The sequence below is a fragment of the Streptopelia decaocto genome, assembly GCF_964273445.1.
Source record: "Streptopelia decaocto genome assembly, chromosome: 15".
Taxonomy (NCBI): Eukaryota; Metazoa; Chordata; class Aves; order Columbiformes; family Columbidae; genus Streptopelia; species Streptopelia decaocto.
In genome coordinates this window covers 12,149,331-12,176,218 of record NC_138670.1, presented here as the reverse complement: position 1 = coordinate 12,176,218, position 26,888 = coordinate 12,149,331, and the positions used below count along the sequence as shown (strand labels likewise).

Below are 26,888 nucleotides of genomic sequence, written 5' to 3'. Positions count from 1 at the left end.
GCACACTCACTACACCTGTTTTATGCTTATCAGCTTTTTTATATCTTGGATATCTAGGCTGAAGTTTTCAAAGCCAAATACTTGACTCAAGCTGTATTTTGTCTGAAAACATCAGCTAAAGTAATTCAGCTATTGCTTACCAAGATTAGTAAAAACTTTGTGTTAATTATACACAAGTACAATTATTTCTCCTGTGTATCTGACTCAGAACAACAGCTTGAAATAAGGCTGTGTTGTGTTAGGTGACTTTTCCTTTTTTATAAAAATCCATGTAAATCTGGGAATCTTCTGTTGATTACGCTCTATAGGGATGGGACTTTGACTTTTTTTTCCCCAGAATGCTTTTTTAAAAACTAAATCAATTACTCATGTGTTTCCTTCCATTTCCCTCAGCCTTCTTCATCACAAAGAGCATTTTTACATTTTAAATCATGCACAGAATGCAGGATTTTCATATAATTGCAGTTTTCCTTCTGACCGTGCAGTACTATGGAGTGTAATGATGTCAGCACATACTATTTTTTGAGGTTCAGTGGTACTCATTAAGCATGTGACTCTTTACTATTTTGTTACAGCCTCATTACTTGATGGCAGGTCTGCATCCTATCACTTCATGCTATTTGAGCTCTGCTCAGAGCAGCAAATTAATAAAATGTCTTCATTCTTTTAATGACATCACTGCTACAGTAAAAGATTTTAAAACCTCCTTATTTTCACATTGTTGGCTGACATCAGGGACAGCTGTTCTCTGCACTTTCTAAATGAAAATGTGAGATGTGGAAACACTAAGGTTAAGGTAAGGTTGTTTTGGTGTCCAAATGGAGATGTCTGGGATCAGACTTTTTGTAAAGCACTTAATTTTATAGATCAGGTTACCATTAAAAGCTAAACCACTGACTTCAGTTTGCAGCTGTACACGGCTTTTCTAGAATCACACAGGAATTATTTGGCAAAGAAAAGGATGGAATTGAATTCTCTGGTGTGGCATTCAACTATAACTTGTAGAACGTTCTCCTTCCAATGGTCTCTTTGTTCTCTATGCACTTTCCAGTTTCCGCAAGAGCTTCTTTCAGCACCTCACCTTGCTTCATCCGTGGGGCACAGCACACACTGGTGACAGATGGAAGGAGTCTTACAGAAAAATAACATGGAGTCACACAATTAAAAATTGAAACATAATATATACACAACAAAGGGGGCAAACCGCAGCTGCAGAAGCAATGTTAATTCCCGCATAGCCTGAGTGTTAACTTTCTAGTCTCTTCTGACATAAGGCTTTGCATATGTGTGCACGTTTGCCTCCACAGAAGGAAACAGAAAGGCATGCTAAGGTTTTACACAGCGGAATTAAAACGGGATGCAAAAGAAGTGAGAGAAGTTGCAATGAGGCAACTGTAAGTTGTGATTAGCACTCAAGGGAGGATCCAAGTCTCACTTGTTCTGTTGCCAGCAGCATTAGGACATATTCTGAAACAGGAAGATGCTGGGAAAAAAACTTTTGAGACCTGCTGGCAATTTGGATCAGAGGAGAGCAGGCTCTGCTGGGATTGCAGGTCATGTTGCCAATATATGGTGTTGGGTAGGAGCAGTAAACAGGACTGTGGTACAGAGGATGCTGGTGAAAATCCATGCAGGGCCATGGTCTCCCATGGAGCTGAGCTCTGACACAAGATGGAGGCAGAACAATTATCATCATTTTAAGTGCTCATGTTCCTTACAATAACAATTTAGTTGAACAAAGCTGTGCACAGAGACAGGAACAGGTGGGGACACAAGAACCAAAGTAACTGTGGACAGGCTTGTGCTCCATTAGAACACAGAAGAGCACTGGGGCTACTCAAAATCAAGTCTTAGTAGCTTCAGACTCACAGGATACACAGTTATCACAGATCAGCTGACACTAATATATTGCCTGAAGTTTGCTTCAGCTGAATGATTCAAAACATTGTGCAAAAGACATTCTGATATTTCAAGTCCAAGGTGCAGTTTCAGAAGGTGTATAGAAAGCTTAATGTATAGTTTAGATGGCAGAGCTGTATCCATCTATGCTAGGAAACATAGTACGTGCCTGAAAAAGGGATCTGGTCCAGAGTCTGAGTGCAAAACTGTAAAGAATGGCTGTCACATATGGGCCAAGGGTCCTCCAACCAGATTTGATGAGATGGTACTTCAAACCAAAACACAACCCAAGCAAATATTTCATATATTTTCAAAGATGCAGTGAGTTCACAGTGCTAGTGTGGACTACTTTTGTACACTTGCCACTGACACCATTTGAACAGCACAAAGGAAAACATGAGTACATGAGTAATGCCAGTCTTGCCACAAAGAAACCTAACTTGCAATGTCTAGATCTAGTTTTCAAACAAAACTGTTAAGTATTTATTCAACATGAATTTCATGCTATGTTTTCAACAGACAAATGTTAGTGTCTTTCTTTTGAATTTTCAGTCTTCTAGAAATGCAGCCACTTTTAACTTGGTTGCACATCTGTATTTGGTACACAAAAAGTCTTACTTAGGATCTTTCTTACGTACTGTTTTCCAAGACCGTTGGAAAAACACATGTCCTTGGTATCTCTCTCCCCTATAGAGATAAGGATATATGTATGTATATATAAAACAACATGGGATACCAGTTTCTTACCGTTTGGTTCCCCCCCACCATGCTTCACTTCCTTCTCCAGGACATCAGCTTAGATTGCTGACAACGCCATGAGGAGGGGATGGGAGACTTGCAGGCATCTGGGATTTCCTAAACGAAATCTTTGGCAACTGCGTCTTTTTATTATTTATTTCCTTATTTTTAATTCCACCCCCCTCAAGCTGTCATTCCTTAGCAGTGAAAATGAAAAGCTGCCATTTATGTGCGTACAACAATGGAGGGCTCTGCAGGCCACATGGCTCCTGCAGTTTAATTTACTTTAATTCATTTTATATTGAACCAAATGATCTTATTTGCCTTTTTTTAATGGAGAGCCTTCAGCATGCAGGGTGGGAGCCAAGCCCCCTTTCCAAAGAAATTATGAGCCCAGCTGCTATTAAAACTTGTACTCAGCTGGATGTGCCCCTGGCAGCCCCTGGGGAGGAGGGGACACCCTTGGCCACAGGTATGATCCTTCTCCCGCTAACTGCAGAGGTGTAAGATCAGAGTCTGATGTTGGGGTTACCTTCCTTTTTCTGCTTTTTTCCTCTATTTGCAAGCTCTTCTTTCCCTGCCTTCCAGCCCAACTGTCTCACAGCCTCTTGGGGCAGCTCTGTTTTCTGAGCTGGTTTGGAACCTGGGAAAGTCGGGGATTATCTTGCCAATTTTTCAATCTTTCCTCATTCTTTGGAGGGGTTGCTTGCAGGGATATTCCATTTCTGAGTTATTCAAGCTTGGAGAACTCTGGCTAGTAACCTGATAATACAGCAGTCTTCATGATTCACCCTTTAAGCGCTCATTATCATGTTTACTGTTCTCTGTATTCTGATTGCAAAGACAAACCTCTTTTTCTGCCTTTTATTTTTACTTTGCTTTTTCTCAGTTAAAAGGTAAACTGATGCTACAAATCCAAGATGGTTCTTGATGTCATTTTAAACCAAATGTTGACCTTCCTGTGATGGGGCCATACTAGAAAGACATGATCCAGGTATTTCAGACTGGGGAACAGAGTGCTCTAGCCCAAAATTGTAATGTACGCATTGTCAAAATTAAAAGATGCATCTAACTAAGATAAGTGGAGTTCAGTAGTACTCCCTATTTTCATTAATGATCTTGATGGAACAGAGAATGCTTATCAAATGTGCAGCTGACACCAAACTGGGAAAGGCTGTAAAACGCACTGGAAAGAAGGATTATAATCCAAACTCATCTTGACAGACTGGAGAAAAGACCTGGAAAACAGGAGGGATGGAAGACAGTCCAGAAGAGAATAATACGATCTAGAATTAATGATCTCTAAGAAAAGACTCAAAAAATTGGTGATGTTCATTCTATAGAGAACTGAGGGGGAGATAAGATATCTCATCTATGGGCAAATTTTATCATCTATTACTGACTGCCAGCAAGGTGCTATGAGGATTAAAAACCTTAATCCAATTGACAGCTTCAGGCCCTGTATTGTGGGGAGCTAGAGGCTGCTGTTCTGACAAGTTAATTCTCAGTATGTATATATATGTATGTATCTCAAAAACACCTTCTAGCTCTACTCTGTGACTAATTTATATTTCTCCAGCAGCTTTCTACCTGCTACCACTAAGTGACAGCCATCTAGGAGTTCATAAACGACAAGCTGGGCTTCAAGCAGAAACACCACAACAAGCACATGGGGAAGAAGAGAGTAACTTTGTGTCTGGCAAGTATTAAGATAGCAGATAACAAATAACTTGATAGGAATTTGGTTGATGTGTCTAAAGTGCAATAGAAATGTTCTAGCTCAGAAAAAGCTTACATTAAAAAAAAAAAAATCATCTGAAAATTAAGATGTGTCACATTGAGCTGGCCTAAGAAGTAAGCTGGGTCTTCAAGCTCAGGGAAAGCACTCAGCTATGTGGTTACCGGTTACAATTTCTGTGGCATCCTGGGGTTCTCTTGGAGCTCTCCCATCCCAGTTTGATCTTGTTTAATTTGTTACACCAGATCTCATCCCTGGTTGGCTTAATGGATGCAGTGCAGAGAGGGGGATAAAAATAAATCCAGATCCACAGAGGTAGGTAACAGGAGTCTCAGATGTCAAGGGATATTGAGACCATCAACAGCATCCTAAGACAAAAAAGGACTTAAAAAAAGTGAGAAATATTGCTATCCAGAAAAAGGTATTAAAAATGAAGCATCTGTGCTCTGAGTCATTATAGGCCCTTGACAGATGTGGTCCTACCAGCCTCCCACTGTAGCTGCAAATAAAGACCCCTTCTCTTTCTTCTCTCCCGACAAGGATTAATGAGTACTTGGGATAGCTCTCAGACAAGCAAGCAAAGGCTGTGAACCTTTTCCAATGCTGCAATTTATCTTGGGAAGACTATTCACATCACTTTACCCTCCCTCCCCAGGCTGGATTATGCTCTGACCTAGCACATTAATCTCCCAAAATAAAATAATAATAATAATAGAAGATGAAGGAAAAAAAAGAGCTGGACAATTGCCAGAAATAAATTAATAACCATCTCATATAGCCCTGCTGTGCAGGAACAAACGGCTCAACTCCCCTGCCACCCATGTCATTTGTAAGCAAAACTATTCCCAGTTTAGATATCCCCTTAAGTGCCCTGCCTGAGATTCAGTGATTAATAATATCGTGCATCTATATAGTGTGTTTAGTCCCTTTAGCTGCCAAAAAGTTTCTTTACCAAAGGCAAACAATACACATTGCTACATTTGCCACTGAAATGTAGACACTGTTTAGCAGAGGAAGGGGCGACATGACAGATCTGCGTGACCAAAAAAATACGAGAAGGTATTTCAAGAGAGAGAATGTGGTGAGAAAGTTTCAAAAGTTAGACCTAGTCTACATATGATTTTATAAACATTTAAGTATGTTAACCACTTAGTTAAAATATTTCTTCATCCATGCTTAAAACTGGCACTGTCTTCTGTGGTATCAGTAGCTTCAATTTAATACCATTGCTGCTTTGACCCAAGTGGAAAGCCAAAGAGACAAGTACTTGCAATTTCTTTTCATTAAATGAAGAGATTTGTGCTTCAGAAATATCTGTTTACAGAGATTACTCAGAAAACAAGACTTGGAACACAGTCAAACTGAAAAGCAATTATCTCATTGCTAGTACCTATTAGTTTTCAGGCGATGCTTACCTCTCTCTGGACTATAATTACTTGCTGGCATTACCAAACCCTTGCTTAGGTCTGCGATGGCTCAAAACCCAAAACTCACTACTCAGGTGACTTTCTGCCAAAGTTTTATCAGAGATTGTATTATTTTTATTCTTCCACCCATATTTCATGCTGTGAACATGTTGTAAAGGTATCAGATTATCAATGACATGTAAACATCAAGAAGAAAAGAGACTCTTACCTTTGACTTGACAGCTAGGATGATCTTAGGCAGGGCAACAATCAGGCATTTCAACGCTATGGTGAGGTACTTCAGTACAAAGTCTGCGATCCCCACAATCCACATCAGGTCAAAGAAGTCCAGCCTCTCAAGGTTGGGTTTCAGAAATATGAGGCTGAAAAGCATGACAAGAAGGCTCAAATACCAATGAGGAGAACCTCGCTGAAGCTTCTTGCCACCAGCTGTATCCACTGCTGGCTAGAGAAAGCCTAGAAACCGCACTGAACTTCCACAAAGTTCTCAAGGGCAATAGGAATAAGACATACAAATGAGTCCCATGGTTCCTCTGAGCCTCTTGATTTTATTCTTGCCCATTTCCACTGAGGTCAGCAGCCTTGCCCACTATCCAAAACCAGGACCCAAACATGTACAAAACCTGCTTTGGAAGACTGCAGTCTCCATAACCTGCAATCCAAAAGAGCCTTTTGTCCAATGATGGTGCTGTAAGTCCATGAGCTTGCTCTATCAGATCTGACTGTAAAAGATTTTCTGTTGAAGTCCAAGTCATCGGTGGTTACGATACCTTGGGGAAGTCATGGCCAAGTCAAGGCCATTGTGTGTTGCTCCCCTGAGCATAGCTTGAAGCTACTCATGTGTGTGAAACCAAGTGGTGTATTAGACACAGCAGACAAGTCAGAACTTGAGGTGCGTCATGCTCTGACACTGCGTTGCCACTGTCTGCAGCAGACCGAGAGCTGGGCTGTGTTAATTAGCAACTCTTACCTGAACCAAAGATCAAAAAAGTAATGCCCCTTACATAGTGTTATTGACTGGGCTGAACGTTTGCTCTTTAAAGAAGGGGAGCCCAGGGCAGCAGAACTTCATATAGTGGTGGGAAGGAGCTACTGACCTGAGCAGCAATGAGGACTGGACCCTACTCAGACTGAAAGACCAGGATTCCTCTTCAGGATATTTACCTACTAAAGCCTCATGGTAGAAAGCAAAAACTTAACAACAACAAAATCCAAAAGTGAAATAACCAACCCAAAATGAAAAGCCTGAACGTGAATTTAAAATACTCACAACACTGGCACAGCACAACAGGTAAAATTACACCCTAAAAACAGAAACAGAATCAGAGACTTTACTACTATTCATGCACTAGAAAAAAAAAGCAAAAATAAATAAATCAGGAAATGAAAAATAAGCTGGAAAGAAACAAAACCAAAGCAGCTACTTCTAATTTCACAGGCCTCCCTCATGAATAGTCTCAGGTCCCCACACTAGCCCAAGCACAATACAGCAGGCACCACAACACTTGCAGAAATAGGGCTTTTTTGTGAAGCTCTTGCCCAGTCTCCTCACTGTTAATAAACGACACCCTAAACAGGATGCCCCCAATTTGCTGAAACCCTTTTCTTTTAGATTATATATCCTTTATCTTAAACTAAACCCATTCATGCTTTTAAACTTATCCTTCTTTTTGGGCCGCACTCTTTCGGTGTGGTGCAAATTTCTTCTTAATATTCTCACACTCTGCTGCCATACCTGTTTCTCTTTTCCATCCCCTCCAAAGGCCCCATACAGTGTCCCACACTTGCCACCTCTCATTTGGACCCACACATAAAAGCCTTCTCATCTCCCCCCCTTTTCTAGAAGTGTTTGCATCCCCAGCTTTCCAACGTTCAAACCCAAATCCATTATGGGCAATTCCAAAGGATACCAGGGCAGACCTTGACTCCTGCACTGCATAGACAGTGTTGGTGGGAAGAAGCAGGGATGCAATAAAATAAACCACAGAAAAAACACACCCAAGAGCCATCGAGCCATAACCCAACAGATGTGTGTTACACACATTGTGTCTTCAGTCTGAAGTTCTAAGTCCCCTTCAGCGGGACAAATCAAATTTTCATTGGGAAGATAATTCAGACAGTCTTAGCTACTAATATCAAAACTATTTTCTCAAGTAACTAGGTTTGATATTGCTCCATTTCTTCCTGTTTATTCTACTAACATTGCCTCATTTAAGTTCTGTATCTTTGCTTCCTATCTGCCATTTAATCCCTGCTTTATAATAAGTAGGGGTAGTACTGAACCAAATCCATGGGTACTAACTTTTCTGTATTTGAGCACCGCTTTATTCAGAATTTGAAAATGGAGGCTATCTTAACTATCTCAGATCCAAATGCCTTCAAGCCCTGAGGACACTGAAGGAAAACACTACTATTTCACCTCTGGTTTATTTCCTGTAATAGACTCAAAGCTGGATAGAATGAAGGGAAAAGAAAACATTTCAGGAAGAGGAAAATCCATGGGTCAGTTTCTTATCTGCTTCTAAGACCTATTCTTCATGTTCAGTACTTCATGTTCAGTTCTTCATTCTGTTCCATGGTCAGAATGGAAATTCAGAAATCCCACTATAAAAAAGTATCCACCCTGCTTCGATACAGAAAAAAAATTGCAACATCACAGCCTGGTCCATTCAGACCTGGCTATGCTGACATTATTTTCCTCCATTGAAAGGTATTAAAAGATTTAACAAAGACAGCAGATACCTTAAATATGCACACTTCCTCTCAAAGTGTGGGAAAAGTGGGCTTCCCTCTTTTCCTCTCTGACAATTACCACTTGCTTCCATCACGTACAATGTCAATTTTGCCCACCTGTTGTACAGCTGCTGAGAGCTGAATGTGTAAAGCAAGTAAAAGGTGTTCCCGGTGAGAAAGGCCAGGATCCAGAAGACAACCAACACGGACCTCTTCTCCTGAGCAAGAAAAAGGAGCAAAGATAAATTCCAAAGTCTCAAGGGTTGCACTCTGAGCCTTTAGCTGCTGAAACAACGCAAGACCACCTCAGGGGACACAAATACGCAACTAAGTCTTCAGTAATTAGTTTATTTACATAGGGCTGAGACTCAGAAAGAGGCTGCTAGGTAAAGACGTATACAAAGACAAGCGGAAATGGCTCTCACCTAACCTTTTCAAATAAAGCAACTTCAGAGAAATTAATCAAAATACAATGGTGAAAATGACAGCCTTACTTGCAAAACACATTTTTCAGAGTAGGGATCTTTCTTGGGACATCTAAATTCTCCTGATACATAAAATGCAGCTTGACAAGCAGATTAAAAAAGAAGAAAAAAAATCAATTCCATATATTGTACTGTAATTCTGAGCTGTTACCCATTTTGAATGACACCTCATCAAAGGAATGTTTGACAAATAGATCCAAAGTCACTTAGAAGGTGGCATAACTAAATCAAATGTAACATAACCCATCATTACATGCAGCACCTATGCATGGTATCTGAATGCATGGAGGTTCTAGAACAAGCATTTTTGGTTGGAGGAATAATTAAAGGTCAAAAGAAGTGCAAATTTTGCATTTCAATAGACATGGAACATTATAGACGGAAGCTGGATGGCAGAAGATCTTGTCCTGGGTCTTGGTCCAGTGTAATTCTGGAGAGTAAATTTTACTCCTGGAATGAAAAACACCAGCATTTTTCTTGTGAGATGATATATTATGAAAATAGCTCTTTGCAGTGATTCAACAGCCAGGGATGTTAGGTTGAGATTTAAAGCAGGGGGATTAAGGGGCACAGTGCTAGAAAGACAGAAGTGCAAAGTGCAAGGCAACAGCAATCTATTACATGATTGTGCAATTTATCTGTTCATTCAGCATCGTATCACATTTATTCCACTGCTGCTAGTAGATATAAATATACACTTGTGCCACCCATGTCATTTTTGCAAAAAAGCAATTCTAGTCTTGTGTTTTTAGTGCTGTTGAAATATTCTGCTGACATGAAAGATCATAAGGCCTGAAAAGATCTGCTGGTTTCTTTGTATTTTAAGCATATTATCAACAGAGCATTCTAATATTCCAACAAGTAATACATGTACAAAATCCTTCAGCTGAACATCTCAAAACATTATCTAAATCCTAATCAATTCTCATCGTTAGCTAGTGAAATAGATTTCAGCACCTCTACTGTACATAATGGGGAACTAAGGCACAGACAAGAGCTTGAAGTGGCAGAGCCACAAGCAGATTACAAAATCCCTGATTTTCCTCTCTTTGTTTTATCGAGTCACACTTTCACAAAAGAGCAGGATGGAAATGGTGGGAGAGTATCAATGGGGAGCAGGAAGAAGAGAAAGCGAAGATTACAGCTCTTATTCTGACAGATTGTAAGAAGCTGTACTCACCTTCAGAGCAACCTGTTCTCGGAGCGTCGAGTTGGCGTAGGCGAAGGTGCTGGCCATCCCAATGCATACAGCAATCCCTGTGGGGAAAGGCACTGTCTAAGTATGTGATGCTGGGCAGGAGGATCTGCGGTCCTAAACCATTTGGTGTCAGCATCTCAAGCTTAGAAAAAAAATTACTGGGTGATATGCTGGGTGCACTGAGAATTAAAATATATAGGTGACTAAACCAGGGCAGTCTGGACTCGTAAGAAGTTCAGATTCAAACTAAATGAAAATGAAGGTGCTGCAGTGAGCACTTGGCCCCCAGCCCAATACAGACACTCCGTCCTAATGTCAGGTTCTGTGCCAAAGGAGAAGCCAAGTGCCGTAAGTTGGGGCTGTACTGTGTAAACAGAACTCAGCTCCATGACAATATTACAATAGCAGTTCAGCAGCTCATGGAGGACAGGGTGCACTTTCAAAACCATACATGATACCAGGTTCAAAGAACAAGATGTTGTAGACATGAATCGACACCTGTTTTTGGGCATGCTGGCAGAATGGTAAGTGGACTAAACTCAAGCGTTATTGGCTTCCCTGGGATAATAATCTCAGCATACCACTCCCACAATGAGTAAGATCCTCAGCTATGCTATACATAAAATTCCATAGTAAGAGAAGGATTAGATTAATAGATTTTATGTGACTATTGAGGGGATGAAATACTCAGGTATTATACTGTTAAAGAAACCTGGACAGACATATTCTTTAGGGAACTCTAAAGATCTTGACTGTAGGATGTAACTGTTTGGTTTGATTTCACAACTATGATCCTTCCAGCTATAGGAGTGTCTCATCCCTTTGGACCCTTCTGTGCTACACAGAAGCCTTTGCTCATCACCAACCTGAGCTCTCCCCATCTCTCCTAGAGAGAGGTCTGTGGGAGAAACCTTGGTAGCATCCTCAGCCCCTACAGGAATGTCAAGGAGAGATTAGGGAAAGGTACAGATCAGATCTCCCAGGACAGGAAACTGATGGGACTGACACAGATGAAAACAGCTTGGACCAAAAGTAGGGTGGATTTATCAAATGCATTATCCTGCACATTTGGATATATCCCCTTCATGCTAGACTACCTCTAGACACTGTCATATGGATAAATATATCAGACACCACAGCATGATAACGCTTCCGAACCACCCTCTTACAATCCAGAAAGGAGAGATGCTTACCAAGCTTATGCTGGAAACAAACTTTTGCCAGAAGGATCAAGATGAAGGGAAGTCCCTTCTGCAGCCAGCCGATCACAGCTTTTAACTCGGAAAGAGCTGGGGCTGGAGTCCCAGCCTGTTCGTCACTGCCTTCTTCAGCATGCCCGTGGCGGTCCCCTCCTGCCATGTGTAGCAGAGATGAACCCCGGTGGTGGCCGTGGTGGAAATGATGTGACGACTGCCGGTGGTGAAACGGGGCTCCTTCCGTACGACTGGCCCCTTCCTCCCTCGGGGCTGGCATCTGAATGAAAACCTCCCCACCGCCTGCAGAAGAGCCCAGAACCAAACCTGACTGGAACGGCGTGGCTGTGATGGTGCCTGACGGAATTCCTGCCAGGCCTGAGAACAGCTGTTGCGGTGAGGAAGCTTCGGCCTTCAGACTTTCAAAAACTCCGCTTTCATCCACGCTGGTTTCAGAACTGACTGTTTGGCTCCGGTTTCTGCAGTGGATGGAGATTAGAGAAAAGTCATTAAACAGTCTTTTAGCCCAGTCCTGACTGTAGTCATTTAAGAGCTCCTCACACACTATTAGAATATGTAGGTCTCCAGATGACAGGTGCTTTTCTCTCTATTTGCTGTTGGAAAGTCACAGTTACAGAACTAGAGGCCAGTAACCAGACTCCTAAGGTAAGATCAGAGTAGTTCTAAAGGACTGATCAAAATACACCAGCTCCTTTATCTAAGGAACAGAGTTCCCAAGCATCCTCTTTACTTTTGGGGGGACAAAAGAAATAAGACATATGATACCAAATCCATCATCTTCTATAAATATTTTAACATATAAAGAAAAGCATACAAAACCCCAAGTAACTTTACACAGCACAACCAAGACAGGTCATTATATATAAACAAATTAATCAAGCTAACTCAAAGAAATTACCTATCCCCCAAATTTGTCTTTATTTCAGGATGATGGCTGCTTGCCTACTGGTGAATAACACAAACAACAGACAGAGTCAACTGGGGAAGAAAAACATTCAGAGCTGCTTGTGTGACCATGATGCAACAAATACTAAAAGTGAAGGACGTGCTCATGGGTCAGGAGAAATTATTTTATTTTGATACTCTCAGAAACCCAAATTACTGGGCACTGGACAGAATTAGATCTGGCACTGATTCTTTTCTGAGCTTCTTGGATTATAGCCAGATTCCAAAAAGAAAGTCTTAACTATCTTCATCCTAATACCAAGAGAAAATAGTCTTTCTTCGCCTGAACTCAGTACTGTGGTACTGAAATGAATACATGGACAGTTTAGATGACAGGGAACAATACAGGTAACAAGTAGAAAAATAATTAGGCAGTAAATGCCTGGCAAACAGCAAATACCTTTCTAAGTAAAAGAAGAATAAAGTATATATAAAGCTCAGCAAGAGGCAAAGTACACAAGGCACGTCGCAGAGTTTGGTCTCTCTTGATTTTAATCCTTGGAGATCTCTAACTTTAGAAATAGTGGTCACAAGTGAGACAGCACATGCAGCACACACAGGGCCCTTAACCCTCTTTCTCCCATGGGTTCAAAAGCCTCCCCAGGCATCTCACAGGGCAGAGAGCACTGCCTTTCGTCTCACTCCAGAGAGAGCTTCAGACCTCTCTGGGCATACCTTCGCTCTAAGTAAACTCCTAATAAGGCTTTTTATAGCTACACCCCATTCCCAATGTCTCTCCACAGGCTCCAGCAAGGAATCAAGTCAACAAGACACTGCACATCTCTTTTTGGTTCAAAATATTCATCAACCAGATCTCGGATTTTAAGCCTAATGTTACAATTTAGGGATGTACATACAAGACAGGGACATAATGTGACAGTACTTACATCTGGGAATATAACAAACAAACTGGGTGGGACCCAATGTTACAGATAAAAGCACAAGTATTGTTTGGAGCAATACTACCAAGACACAAGACTATGCTTTCAGCAGGAAGGAATTAATCAGGAACATATTTAAAAACAAACAAAGATTTAATTCTGAGTCCGCTGAAGTCAACAGAAGCGGAGACCAGTGGCAATTGCATTTAATTCTACAGCTAGAAAACCTTCAGCCTATGTTAGTGACAACATGCATTTACCCTGTTAAAAAGCAGATGTATTTCTAAAAAGCAATTGACATTACTCTGCTTATCTTTTGCTCTCAGTAACAGACAGCTACCCTGAATACATTTTAACCATTCAAACAGATTCTAAAGTGCCTTACAAGTTTGTACAGACTCCAAGAGCTCTACACTGCAGATGAGATGGCCCATACAACATCTTACGTGCCTCTCAAGCCCCAGACTTGTCTGCTCATGTAAAAACCACAGGCTGCACTGAGGCTTCAGAGGAGGCATCATGCAGAAAAAGTTGAAGCTTTCTGTTTCCCTGAAACTAAGAATGGTACTGTGCTAGAAGAGGTCATGACATCAATCTTCACCTCTACCTGCAAAACCACTACAAAATACTTAGTGACTGCTTGTGATCAGCATCTTTCACTTACAATCTCAGTTTAGCCAGAGAAATGATACTCGTTAGTTCCATCTTTGTCTTAGAGTAATTAGATTAGCTTCTTCTTTAGGAAAAAAAAAGGTCACGCTCTAACCCTGGGAAAGCGCAAAGGAATATTTAGTACCAGAACAACAACAGTGGCAAGCCTTCCTTGCTGATGTGATAATTACAGAAATGAATTAGAGGTATTCTATTTCTAAATATTCACATACATGAAGCTAGGTACAGATTCTGGGATAATGTAAAGGATCACCCAAGATCTTTACAAAATACTATCATAGTAGTTGGGAGTTTCAGACCAGCAGACTTTTTAAGCACCTTAATAACAGAAGTATAAATGTGTTGTTTTTTTTATTTTTAATATAGGTGTATCCTTTCAGATTGACAGTGCCCAGGATTCCCATGGGACTGTGCTGTAATTTGTTCATGTAGCGCTCCAAAATGTCCTGCTGATGCTAAGCCAACCGTCTCCATATGTGCCATGCTGGACTGTGAAACCTGAAACACTGTAGTTCACAGCAGTCCATAACTGACATGGAGGAGGAAAGTCAATCTGTCTCTAAACTCAAGCACAACGCCTGGCTACACTACATGCACTTTTTGAGCTTTCATCTTCTAAAACACACCATGCACTTTAATCAGAACATTCCCCTCTGGAGAGGAAAACGGAGGAAAAAAAGAAAGAGAAAGCTGTACCTTTCAGGAGGAGCGTTGTCAGTGTTGCTGCTATGTCGTCTCTGCATTTTCCTCAAAACCTTAAAACACAACACACTCAACATGAACGTTGTAGGTCAACGATTCCTAGTGCGACGACTAACAAAGCCCCACAGAGTCAGAGGGTTGTGGAGCCCATCCGGCTGGTGACATGGCTGGTATAAACCATGTGCTTCTCTGAAACAGACCCTCAAGCTCACACTTGTTTCTCAGCACACTGGCGATGGAACAGTTTTCAACTGGCAAATGGGAGTGCACGTCAACAGGTCTCCAGGCAGGGCAGGAACTAGTCAGATCCCCTTCTGCGCTGTGTGGCAGTCACAGGGGGCGTCCCGCTGTGCTGTGACATGTTTTGATGAAGAACTTGAGGACAATGAACAGTAGCTCTCGATGTGGCATGTGAATCAGCATACGCTGTCTGGAAATGAAATCCCTTCTTCCTCTTCTGAAGAAACTTCCTTTGTAAAGCAAAACCCAGAGGGAGGGAAAAAAAAAGAAAAATGTAGAAACATTTTTTTCTGAAAAAATACAATCAGGTCATGATAATATTCTTTTAAATAAGCAACCCATCTCTTTAAACCACAAAAATGCCATTAGCAAACTCTGCACAATGGTTATAAATAATACGCAGACATGCAAAAGATCACATCTTCCTGCTCCATATTCTAGAATTGCCAGCAGAAATCAAGTAAGGTCTGGAGTGAGAAATAAGAAGGTATTGAAATTGCATTAACTTGAGGAACTTTTTCTAGAACAAGGAGAGAAGTTCTTTGTTTTGTTATTTAATTCTCTGCTTTTAAGTGTCTAATCTTAAGGGAGCAACTGCAAATGCATTACACTTTTTTAAAATAAAGGTAATTCAAAAGCAAAGAAGAACACAGAATTATCATCACCAAGGCACAGCACAAAGTCCCTGGCGAATAGTCTGACACTGCTTTATGTTATATTAGTTGTATAAATGGGCTAGTTTTGCAAGTGATTTGTCCAGGTGCCCACAGGCATTTCATAGAAGATTTAGAGAGATATCCTTTAAATATTGAAGTCTGCTCCTACTCAGTCCTCGACTACGATAGCTACTGAATAAAACGTAAAAGGCTTTTGAGAATACTTTTGAATATCAAAAGTTATGACATTATTTATAACATTTAAATAAATGTGTAGCCCTATATCTATATTCTGTAAAGGCACATGCGGCTCTATGGGGAGACACTTTTTTCTTTTGGCATCAGCCATGAAAGGGACAGTGACATGAGTGCTAAGTACTGAAGATGCAGGACTTCATGAGATGTAATCCTCTGTTCTGCGCAGAGCCCTACAGATTTACGATCCAAAAGAATTTAAATGGACTTTGTTCCAAAAGGCACTCAGCTTCAATACTGACTGGTCCTGCCTTTTCTGGATTAGGGGTTTTCATCTTGTAACACATGTTTTTTTAACAGTACCTGAACGACAGGTTTAACCAGAGGTACAAGGTGCCACGGTGGGAGACAGGGAAGCTCAAGAGGGTGCAGACATCTCACACATGCGAGTCCTTCAGATAATCGACGTTGGTCCAAATTTCAAACCCATCACAGGTCTTCAAGCTGGATGACTGTAAGGAACCTGGATCACCGTGCCCAAACAGGTGCATCTGTAAGAAGCACAGGCATAGAGTCATTTTCACCATAGCACGGTGAGTTCCATCTCTCCATCTCCCCATCTCCTTGGGAAAGGCAGAGAAGAGCAGGAACCCTTGGTGCTTCAACCCCTGCACGTGTGCACAATCCAATAAGGCTGTTTTCCTCTGGGATCCACACCTACAGCCTTGCTTGCTGCACAGGCACCCGCTGGGCTGTATTCTGCCTTCCTTGTCTATACACAAACACATGTCTGTGTCTGCTAAATACATATATACATAAATTTATTTATACCTTTTTTCCCCGAAAATAAGCCCTAGAATGATCTTCCAGGATTTTTGAGGATACTCAAAATATAAGCCCTACTCCAAAAATAAGCCCTAGTTACAGTTCATTAAGAAAGTCAATTTAAATTGCATCCAGGCAGCTATACATGTAAAAAAAAGTAAAATTAATTGGCAACAGAATGCAGCAGGACAGACAGACCCTTCAGCAAGAAAGGCAGACACCCCCCAAAGGATCACGCTCAAGAGACCCCACGAGACCCAAAACAATACAGGTTCATGGCAAAATAAGGCATCCCCTGAAAATAACACCTAACACATCTTTTGGAGCAAAAATTAATATAAGACCTTGCCTTATTTTTGGGGAAACAGTATATATGCACACACACATATATATATCTATAAACAGTTACATACATACACATATGTACACACACAGAGAGACACAGGTGGAGCCTTTTTATTCCAATTAGGTCTGGGAAGGAGATTCCCGCTGGAGTCTGTGGCTAAATGGCCCAGCGGGGGCGGGAAAAGGCCGGGTTTGGGGTGCAGAAAGCCCAGCCAAGGAGGCCGGGTGGCCCGTACCTACCGTGCGGCCCCGCCCCGCCCTGGCCGCGCCTCCTCCGCGCACGCACATCCGCGGTTCCGCCTCCCCCGCCCCCCGGCGGGCGGAAGCGCTTGGGTTGCGTTCCTGGGGTGGGAGCCAGGGGCTCGCTCTCGCTCTTTCCTCCCTCCGCCCGAGCCGGGGATGCCGGTCCCGGCTCAGCACCGTCCCCTGCGGCGGGCGAGCGCGGCGGCGGGGGGCTGAGGGCCCACCCCGCGGGCTCGGGGCCGCCATGGTGCCCTGGGGAGCGGTGCTGTGGCGGCGGCTGCTGAGGAAGCGCTGGGTCCTCGGCCTCGTCCTCGGGCTCTCCCTCGTCTACTTCCTCAGCAGCACCTTCAAGCAGGTCAGTGCCCTCCCCGGAGCCCCCGGCGGGACGTGCGGGCCCGGTTAGAGAAATCCCTTATCCCAGGATTGCTTTTGTTCTTTAAGTGCTGTCACTGAACTCCTGGGATATGTTGCTGTAAGAATTACATCGTCATCATTAAATAAAGCCAAGAGTTTAAAAAAGCGATATTATATTTGACAGCAAGAGTGTTTTGAACCAAAACTGGGGAAAAAAAAAACCAAACAACTTGAATTGACCTGATGATTCTGTTGTAATATCTCTTGTGAACTGTAATTCCACTAGCAAAGGACTTGGAAAAGAGAAATATGTGTAGCTACGGTTATTTAATTAGTATATACAGCTTTTGTGGTTGTAGTAACGGAGTCTGGCTGTGTGAGCTGATCCCATAGTGAACTTGCACACCCATGTTTTATGGGGTTATGTTGCTCTCATGCTGCATGTAGCAACAAGTGAGCTACTGCAACTCAGATGTTGCTCACTCCATTGTGCATTTCCTGTTCTGTGGAGTTTACAATTACTAAGCATTTTTAATTGTGGGAAAAGCATGTGGACTGGAACGGCAGAAGGAACTTGTGCGTTTGGTGGCATTGCTGTCTTTCCTTGCAGGAAGAAAGGACAGTGAGAGATCGGAACCTCCTCCAAGTGCAAGAGCACGAGCAGCCGATCGCGTGGAAGGTGAAGTTCAGTTCGGGAAACAGCAGTCAGCTGAGTAACCAGTGCAGGAATTCTGTGCAGGGGAAGCTCCTCATTACAGATGAACTGGGTATACTTGACACTAAGAATTTATTCTGCGTATTGCAGTGTTGAATGTTTGCCTGTCCAGTTACTGATAGCACTTCCCAGTAAGAACTGTGCCTTATTAAGGCATTCTTAATGCAGAACCTTAGTTGTTGGCATTTTATTCTCAGACTGGATTAATTTTGCAATAGCTGCAGGTTCTGCAGTTTAGATTCTGTGCACAGCAGGCTTGGGTCCCACTGGACTTGGCTTAGGAGTGTGGCTCTGTTGTTTCCAGGACCACCTTAGACTCAAAGAACTCCAGTCACCTTTGCACAGAACTCAAACACTGAGCCCTGCTCAATTTAGTGCGGTTGCTTCCAGAGCTGTTCGTACCTCCCTGCAGTGTATTCCTACTGCCAGGTATGTTAGGGAGAGTAATCGGGGACACCTGATTGGCCTTGTGTGGAGGCACCTCCAGACTGGTGTAACTAGAGCTCAGTCCCAGTAACAGGCTCACCTGACCCTTGTAAACCCAAGGATATCTCTTGCAGGTTCTCAAATTAACCACTGGTTTTAAGTGTATGGAGCTTTTTTTTGCCATCTGCAGATGTGCCTGTTGCTCGGACACTGGGCCTTTATTGACCAGAAATCAAGGCTGTAAGAAAACCACCACATCTTCTGTGATTTGCATCAATATTAAGTTTAAGCACCACTTGAAATATGCTTACTGATGATTGACTAAGGTCTCTGAAATCACAGAGATTTTTCACAGTCTAACACTGTGGTAGTAGTTTCCCTAAGGACATACGCTGTGGTTCTATACTGTTAAGGATTCCTCTCAACAATGAACATTACAGCTATCCTGTGTGGATAAATTTACGTCTCTTCATATGGAACTGTAAAGAGAATTATCCTGATGCAGACAAGTTGAAAGAACTTACGTCATAAATTTCTCCAGTACAGTCATCACTGATCACCCTTCCCCTTCTGACCACTACAATGAATTATGTTGAAAAGAATCAGAACTTAAATATTCTGCATTTAAAGACTCCTATTGCATGTGCAGCGTAGTAGAGTAGATACATAATGGTCGTACAGGTAACACCAGGCTGTAGTAAAACTCAGCTCTATGTCCAAGTGTTATTTAAAGTAATTGCTACTTAGGACTTCAGCCAAATCCAGGGGATCATAATCTACTAATGATAAATAAGCCTGTTCTTAAGTAATGTGAATCTTACTGCAGCATTTCTATAGAATGTACAAATGAGTATGTCTTGCCAATTGGTCATACTGTTTTTGTTTTTCAGGCTACATCTGTGAGAGGAAGGACCTTCTGGTCAATGGCTGTTGTAATGTCAATGTACCCAATACAAAGCTGTACAGCTGCGAGAGCTGCCTTCCCAACGGCTGCTGCAGCGTGTACGAGTGTTGCGTGTCCTGTTGCCTGCAGCCCAGCAAGGTGTGGTGACTCTCTCTTGCTTTTTGGGTGTTCTCAGGTTCCTATGTGGCTAAAAGTGCTTGTTTGTGAGGAGCTTTTCCCTTAGAGGGGCCAGTTTTTTTTCTTGGAAGGATGAGGAAAGCCTGCAATGATCATACAGCAAGCTGTAAATAAAGCTTCTAAAAAAAAAATGTTCTTCCCACCTTTGAGAGGAAATACTGGGAGCCTGGCAAAATGTTTAAACTTCAGGAGAATTGCATTTGCTGGAGAGAAATGATTGCAGAAAAGCTATTCCAGCCAGTATCAGTTTTGCAATTTGTACTTCCCTGTGTTCTTTTCTTCCTACTGCTGAGGTTCTGTGACATGTTAACCTTGTGATGCTTGCTAGAAATTTTAAGTAGAGTTGCTTACTATTCCTCTGATACTTGAGCTGTGTAGGTTAAGGTAGACTTTGGTTACTCCTTGCTGAAGTATGATGTTTGTGGGGGTTTTTTTGTTTTGTTATATTTTTTGCTAACCATTTTAGCAACATCTTCTGGAACGTTTCTTGAACCGGGCAGCAATTGCTTTCCAAAACCTCTTCATGGCAGTGGAAGATCGCTTTGAGTTGTGTCTGGCGAAATGTAGGACCTCATCACAGGTAAGACACAAGTGCATGTTCAGGGCTCAAAAATGGAAAAACACCTAAAAAGTGCCATTGAAAATTGGGGCTTGGTCCCATGAATGGCTGGTCTCTTGTGCTTGCGTGCACATGGGTGTTCTCATAAATGCTGAAGCTATGGCTAAGAGCTAATCTGAAGGCAATCCTCTGATTTTTATTTTTTTTAAGGTGAAATAGTAACATCAGCAGTAAATGAAGGGCAAAGTGCATATTTAGAGCAGGTTAACTAAAAGGAGACCAGCTGAGTTCAATGACTGGTGAAGATCTTGTAAGGGTAAGAACTGGGGGAGTTGTTCCCAGCAGCTTCAGAATGCTATCTGAGCTATCTCTTTAAACTTGCCACGTGCTGACAATCGTCTGCATAGTAACTCAAAGTGTGTTGTAATTTTTTGGTGTTTTAAGAAGAGTGGGGAACTTCTGTTACCCATGTTATTTTACCAGAATTTTTGGTCTAAGCAAGCATTGGCCCTCTTGAAAAGTGCTGCTGGAGATGTCATGCAGCTTGAGTATTTAATATAGCAATAGATTGCAAACAAAAGATATCGTGCCAAATGTATTTGAAGGAGTGGGGTTTTTTTACCTGTAGTATCTGAACTCTAGCTTTATCAAAAAAAAAATGCCCACATCTCAAGTAGGACCTTCATTATAACTTGCTTAGGGCATTTGACAATACTGCCTAAGTGTATATGATTTTTTTGTTAATGTCGAATCTGTTCCTACCTACTTGGATAGCCTCTTGAAAATTAGGTTCTAGGTGTAGTTCAATATTAAAGTGCTATATTAGAGCAACTTCCTTTTATGTGGTAGGAGTGTGGTGATGTTTGACTCCAGATGATACTCTAATGTGCAGAAGAATTTTGGAAGTGTTTTGCATATGTATCAAAGTCTGGGTTTTGGCCCTCAGTGAAGGGAGGATGTATTGTTTCAATATGTGTGTATTGTTAAAGCTTCTCTTCTTCTTCCTGACAGAGTGTGCAGCATGAAAACACCTATAGAGATCCAATTGCAAAATATTGTTATGGCGAATATCCCCCGGAGCTTCTGCCTGTTTGAAAGCTGGCTGATGTAAGCAACAAAGAGAAGGAACTGGAGATTGGAATCCAAAAGAGCAAGACAGCAGCTGGTGCTTTGAAGGAGCCTCGGTGTAAATGGCTTACGTTGTTTCTGGGCATGAACCCAGAGGTGCACGGTTTAAGCAGGGGACTTAAGTTCTTCAGGATTGAATCCTTCTTCAGTTTGTTATGCTTTAGAGTACTAGTACTGTACTAGAGTACTAGTACATTCTTTTAATACTTCCCCTAAATTTTAGGATGGACAGAGTTGATCTAGGCTATAAAACATCATAGGAAAAAAAAAATCTGTTGTAGCTTTGTACATAGTGGTTCAATTGTGTCTCTGCAGTCCAGACACTTTCCAGAGTAACAGTAATAATAGGAGGATTTTTGCTTTTAGAGGGTAAAGCATGCCTGTTGCGCTTCTCTCTCTGGAGCACTTCTTGCCATGCACAGTATATGCTGTGTATGTAATTATGAATTATTTATTCATTTTATATGGATTCCTAGCTGCAAGTATTGATGCTTTGCATGGCTAGTTGTTGATGCCTTTCAGTCCCCGTTTTGTTAGGTCAGGTAGAAAGGATATTTTAGATCCTGACTAAAATTGGCTGTTTTTTTTCCTCCTTAGTCTGAAGGAATTGTACGGGGATTTGTCACTATAGTGCTCATGTTCCTCTTAGTGAGTTTAAAGCATTCCGAACTCCAATGGAGTTGTTATTCTGTCAAAGTCACATAGCATGACAGAAGAGCAGGGATCTGCCTGGGATGGGATGTTTATTGCCTCTAAACACTTCCCTTGTTTCTTTGCAACAGTTTCCTCAAAGAGGAGTCTTAGTCTTCTAAACAGCTCTCTGCTAATCTGCTTTCTGACAGGGAGCACTGAAGATTTGTTTGAACTTGTTCAGGCCTTGGTAATTCAAATGTAGCGCATTCCTGTTTGTGCAGGAGGCAAAAGGGTGGAGTTGTTCTAGGATTTCAGTTTAGTGATGTCCTTGTGCATTAAGTAATTAGAATGTCAGAACACGGTGCAAGCCCTTTCTTGAGGACAACTGTGTTGCATGAGTTTAAACAGTCGTGATGGGTTTGGTTTGGTGTTTGACATACTTGCTACTCTGGAATTTCAGTGTGATCAGAATGGCACTAGCACGGGGTTGGTTCTCCTAACTCTCTAAAGCTCCAGTTTAAACTGCCTCGCTCTTAAGGCCACTCAACACTGAAAAGATGGTTAGAGAAACTGTCAAATGCTGCCTAAATTTGTGCTCACCCTGCAAGTCACTGGGGAAAGTCCAAGCACTAGACAAAATGGAGCTATTCTTTTCTATATGCAGAGCCTCATTTCTCTTGTTTTTATCCTATTCATCTCCTCCGTGATTTTGACTTAGCTTGTTTAAACTGATACTTCCTATTCCCTAAACACAATAAAACAATCTACAGAGGCTTAAAAAAAATCCAGCAAAAAACAAGCACAGTGGTAGAATTCCCTGATGCAAAAGATCTGGAGAATGCTATTGCAATTACATATCATATAAACAGGAACTAGTTACCAGCCATCTGATAAAATCCACTTGCATTGTTTTCATTGTTCTTTCCCAGAAGTCATCAAGTGTGATAATGGTTCTGTCAGCAGATTCTCTTGAAAAATCTTGTTTCTCCAAAAGCTTAAAAGCTTTGGCATTAGCAGTTTATCCAGCTGAAAATGTCTCCCCTTTGCTGCCATCCTACGGCAACTTGCTGCAGCAGACACGATACAGCGTGAAGATGCAGTGTGACATGCTCCCTTCAGAGGGTAGCAGAGGTTACTTCTCTTTTCAGTGTCAAACAGATTCTTCACCTCTGTTCCAGCACTTCATAACTGTTTTTCTTGGGTAAGGCCATCAGGTTGGTCTGTTGTAGCATTCCTGCTGAGATGTTTTCCAGCATTTCACGTTGTTGCACTGTGACTGATGAGATCAAGACACTGATGGCTTGCCCTTGCTTTCTTTTCCCACTTGGTGTTAATTCCTTAGCAGGTGATACCGCTGCTTGAAGCAGGAGTTGTAAGAAATCATAAGAACCAACCTGATTCAGACAACATTAGTGGGAATTCCTGGCCCCTTTCTCTTCTAGAAAAACAGGATGTGATCAGAAGTGCATTGTGACCATTGTCTGTTCAGTGGGACAGAAACTGCATCTTCCCTCCCTGGCTGTTGAGCTGTTCAACTAGTGTTTGTACTGTATGTTAAATCATTAAAAAATTATCTGTGTTCCAAAATACTGCCTGATCTCATGTCTTTCCCTGAATTACAAGACAACTGTACCAAAAGACAAATTTGAAGAATGCAGGGAGGGGCACTGATTTGAATACATGTAGTAAAGGTAAGCAAGTAGAGGGAATTGGGGAATTTGATGTCAATCTAAGAAAAGCACATGCTTCTCTCAGCGGTGCACAGACAGGTCCGGCCCTTTGCAAAAGTGGATTGAGGAGGGAAAAAATTCAAATGATTGCTTCATGTTGTGAAGATAAAGTGAGAAATGTCAAATCTGTGTTTCTTGGTAATGCTCCTGTGTGGTTTAAGTGATGTCCGTCCCTCTGGCATCCTGTGGTTGTCAGTGGCTGCCTGACATCTCTATTTGTCAGACAGACAAGATCCTCAAGCTGTTGACTTGTGCTTGGCAGCAGATTTAATGAGAGCATTTGATGGAGCGACCAGCTCTGCTTATCTGCACAGAGGTCAGCGCTAGGGATAATTGAATGGGTTGTGTACTCCTTGATTTCTGTAGTTTACAAGAATATTAATGCTAGTGAGAAATGGTAGCAGCTGACATTAGTGAGGAACAGGTATAGTATTTGCCTGTAATCTATGGCAGAGGGGCAAAGCAGTAACTGCTACGTTAGCTCAATTTAAACTTGAGCCACTGGCCTCGAAAGAATCTGTTGTACCGCTCCACTGGGATGGTACATGGAGAATTGCATTAAAATTCTTATTGTGACAGGCTGGAGTTCTGAAAAGGCAAAAGCAGACTTGTGGCTTGAGTCCAATGCTAAACAGTTGATGAGTTCTGATCACAGTTTCTGCATTCTCAGAATCTTGCTCATTGTAGTGGCAATTCTTCACTCTTATCTCCTGTATGTGTTCAGGCTCCAATTGCTTGGAGAACTTGCTAAGAAACTATGTTAGTGATAAATTTTTGCATAGAAAGCACTAAGCACAGCAAATCCTAAACATGAGTCTTTGTTCTGATATGCTTTTAAAAAGCAAATGCCTTCTTTATTTTTTCTTTTTTACTTGTCATTTAGCTGGACAGGCTTGAGCTTTAGGATTTGTTCTGTCTTGTGCTGGTCTCTTAAACTGCAAACATCCTAGATCCTTTAACCTAGCACCATAATGTGATATTTGTTCTTCAGTTGTTCTAGTCAAGGAGAGGTGGGGGAGGAGGTGAAAAGGAATTTTCTAACTCAGCAAGTTCCACAAAAGATGGAGTTCAGCAAATTATTGGTGCTTTAATAAGAGCCCTTTTTTTTTTTTTTAATAACCTGAGGCAAACAGTTAACTATATGCAGCGGGGGAAAAATGCCAACCTCAAAACTTGTAGGGAATGATGGGAAAGTACTTAGTTCTTCATTTTTGATCCATGGCTAATTAAACAGGTAGTTTTATCTAGTATTTGTGGTCAAATAAGGTCTGACTTGTAGAAACACGCATACTGTCTACCTGATGTTTTCCCCTTTGAAGACCACAGATTTTTTTCCTTGGAAATCATGGTTCTTGGTAAATTAGAAGTATAGGTCTTAAGCAAGAATTCTCATGATGCCTTTAGACTGAAGTATGTTTGCTGTGTTCTGCTGTTGTGCCTATGGTAAGATAACACGAAGTTGCAGAGTAGAGAAAATAAATATTTCTGGTTGAAAAGCTTGCCTTGTAGAAGCTTTTCTAGCTGTGTTTCAATTAAGGGGATAGAAGATCACAAGCTGTAATTGCAAATGGAATGGGAGGCCAGTGTTAGGTTTTTCATTGATGAGATTACAATTAATCTGTTTCTGCTGTTAGTGGTTAAAATGAGGACAAACACCTGGTTTCTTGCCAATTTAGTGGAAGCTTCCAATAAAACCCAGCTTTCATTTATCCTTATTTATCCCAGGTTTTCTGTCTCTCTGCATGAACCTACAGAGTTAAGACACACTAACAGGAATGACAGTGAATGCGAATCACATGTCAATTGTCCATATTCTGTTCCTGTCCCGCACAAAATCTGTTTAGATTTTTAAACTCCTCTGTGTAAAAAGACAATTTACTTTTGTAGCTCTTACAGCTGCTGACCACAGGCTCACCTGGGGGCTTTAATGTACCTATTGATATGAGTAATACCTGTCTTACACAGATATGAAATATCACCATTTGAAGAACAGGGATAAGGTTGGGTATAAGTTACAGGTGTGATATGTTTGTTTTAAAACAGAGTAGCATCCTTAGCTATTAACATTATCATATGCATAAAAATGTATCTATCAGCTGTGTAGGATGACACTGGGTATGCTGCATCCACATATTCAAACTGAAAAATGCAGATTATTTTCAAACTACAGTCACAGAGCTGCTTAGTAATAAATGTGCTTTCTGAGGAAATAAACGTTTTCATACACAGAAAAACAGGGTCCTAATTTATCTAAATTACTGATGCGTTAAAAAAACCACATTAAATAAAAAAAAATAAATCGTATGTGGTAGTAAATGCACACAAAAGTATAAGCAAGCGTAATATACCTCTTGTGATGTCTTTTTGTCTTCTCACAGCCTGTTTTACCGGGTGTAACAGCGAGGATCAGCCAGCAGAGGTTACCACAGCACTTGGATAAAGCTGGTCTGTGCAGCCGGGCTGGCGATGGCCCCAGAGCTGAATTTCTCTTGGCAAAAGGCAGCAAACCTAAAAGTACACACAAATCATTACATTGCTGCAGGAAAACGTGTGGAGTGTCTATCTGGAATTACCCCTGCACTTTCAGTACCTCTGCACTTTTAGGCTGGCCACCCAGCCCCACAAAATAAACTCATCTTTGGGGGCTGTTGTTTTCAAGCTGTTGGGTACTAATGTGGGAAAATGGCCATGGTACTGGGGCAACCTGATTGACAGCTGTTGATAATAATTGAAAAAAATCTGTCTCTCACAGTATTGGGGGAACGGGAGAGTCCTGCCCAGCATGCTGACCCATCATGGCGGCTTCTCCTCAGCCCTCAGCAGGGCTGCTCTGCCCCTGCGCTCTGACAGGGCAGTGGAAAAGGCTCCTCCTCGCCAGCCCGGCGCTGGAGGTGTGAGGGGAGGGCTCTGCCATCGAGGCTGGGGCGGCTGCACAGCCGAGGTTCCGTGGTGCGGGTTAGATGCCGCGGCACAGGGTGAGCTCCCCGGCCCTGCGCTGCCTCCGCGCTCGGCGCCGCTTCCCGCCCTTTTCCCCTCACGCTCCCCCGTTCTGCCCAGTGCGGTGTGAGGGAAGCCCTGGGTTGAGGTGGCTGCTGTGGTAAAGAATCGGACGCAGGGACGAGGCTC

At 42.0% G+C, this 26,888-nt stretch overlaps 2 protein-coding genes across 5 annotated transcripts in view; one reads left to right on the top strand and one right to left on the bottom strand.

Moving 5' to 3' along the window:
* Positions 1–17,185, bottom strand: part of RNFT2 (ring finger protein, transmembrane 2) — a 29,614-nt gene extending 12,429 nt beyond the window's left edge. Inside the window, exons 1-7 of one of the 4 annotated variants that reach the window (XM_082066274.1) lie at positions 17,134–17,185; positions 16,087–16,274; positions 14,627–15,102; positions 11,412–11,890; positions 10,201–10,277; positions 8,653–8,753; positions 6,011–6,164 (exon numbers count right to left, since the gene is read on the bottom strand). In XM_082066274.1, the coding sequence (XP_081922400.1) occupies positions 6,011–6,164; positions 8,653–8,753; positions 10,201–10,277; positions 11,412–11,890; positions 14,627–14,709 (894 nt within the window). In that variant the 5' untranslated portion in view covers positions 14,710–15,102; positions 16,087–16,274; positions 17,134–17,185. Of the gene's footprint in view, positions 1–6,010; positions 6,165–8,652; positions 8,754–10,200; positions 10,278–11,411; positions 11,891–14,626; positions 15,103–16,086; positions 16,275–16,961; positions 17,113–17,133 lie in introns of those variants that run through there. The other 3 variants (XM_082066272.1, XM_082066275.1, XM_082066273.1) reach the window with 3 other exon arrangements.
* Positions 17,186–17,197: 12 nt separating this feature from the next.
* Positions 17,198–25,471, top strand: SPRING1 (SREBF pathway regulator in golgi 1). Its single transcript, XM_082066271.1, has 5 exons — positions 17,198–17,491; positions 18,101–18,257; positions 19,522–19,673; positions 20,179–20,292; positions 21,283–25,471. The coding sequence occupies exons 1-5, from the start codon at positions 17,381–17,383 to the stop codon at positions 21,364–21,366; spliced, it is 618 nt and encodes a 205-aa protein (XP_081922397.1). The 5' UTR covers positions 17,198–17,380; the 3' UTR covers positions 21,367–25,471.
* The last annotated feature ends 1,417 nt before the right edge of the window (positions 25,472–26,888 follow it).

Bases quoted from the DNA above. Each gene is read 5' to 3' on its own strand.
- SPRING1 (XM_082066271.1), top strand. From the start codon at position 17,381: ATGGTGCCCTGGGGAGCGGTGCTGTGGCGGCGGCTGCTGAGGAAGCGC. The intron at 17,492-18,100 runs GTCAGTGCCCTC...CTTTCCTTGCAG, and splicing joins TCAGCAGCACCTTCAAGCAG to GAAGAAAGGACAGTGAGAGA. The intron at 18,258-19,521 runs GTATACTTGACA...TTTGTTTTTCAG, and splicing joins CCTCATTACAGATGAACTGG to GCTACATCTGTGAGAGGAAG.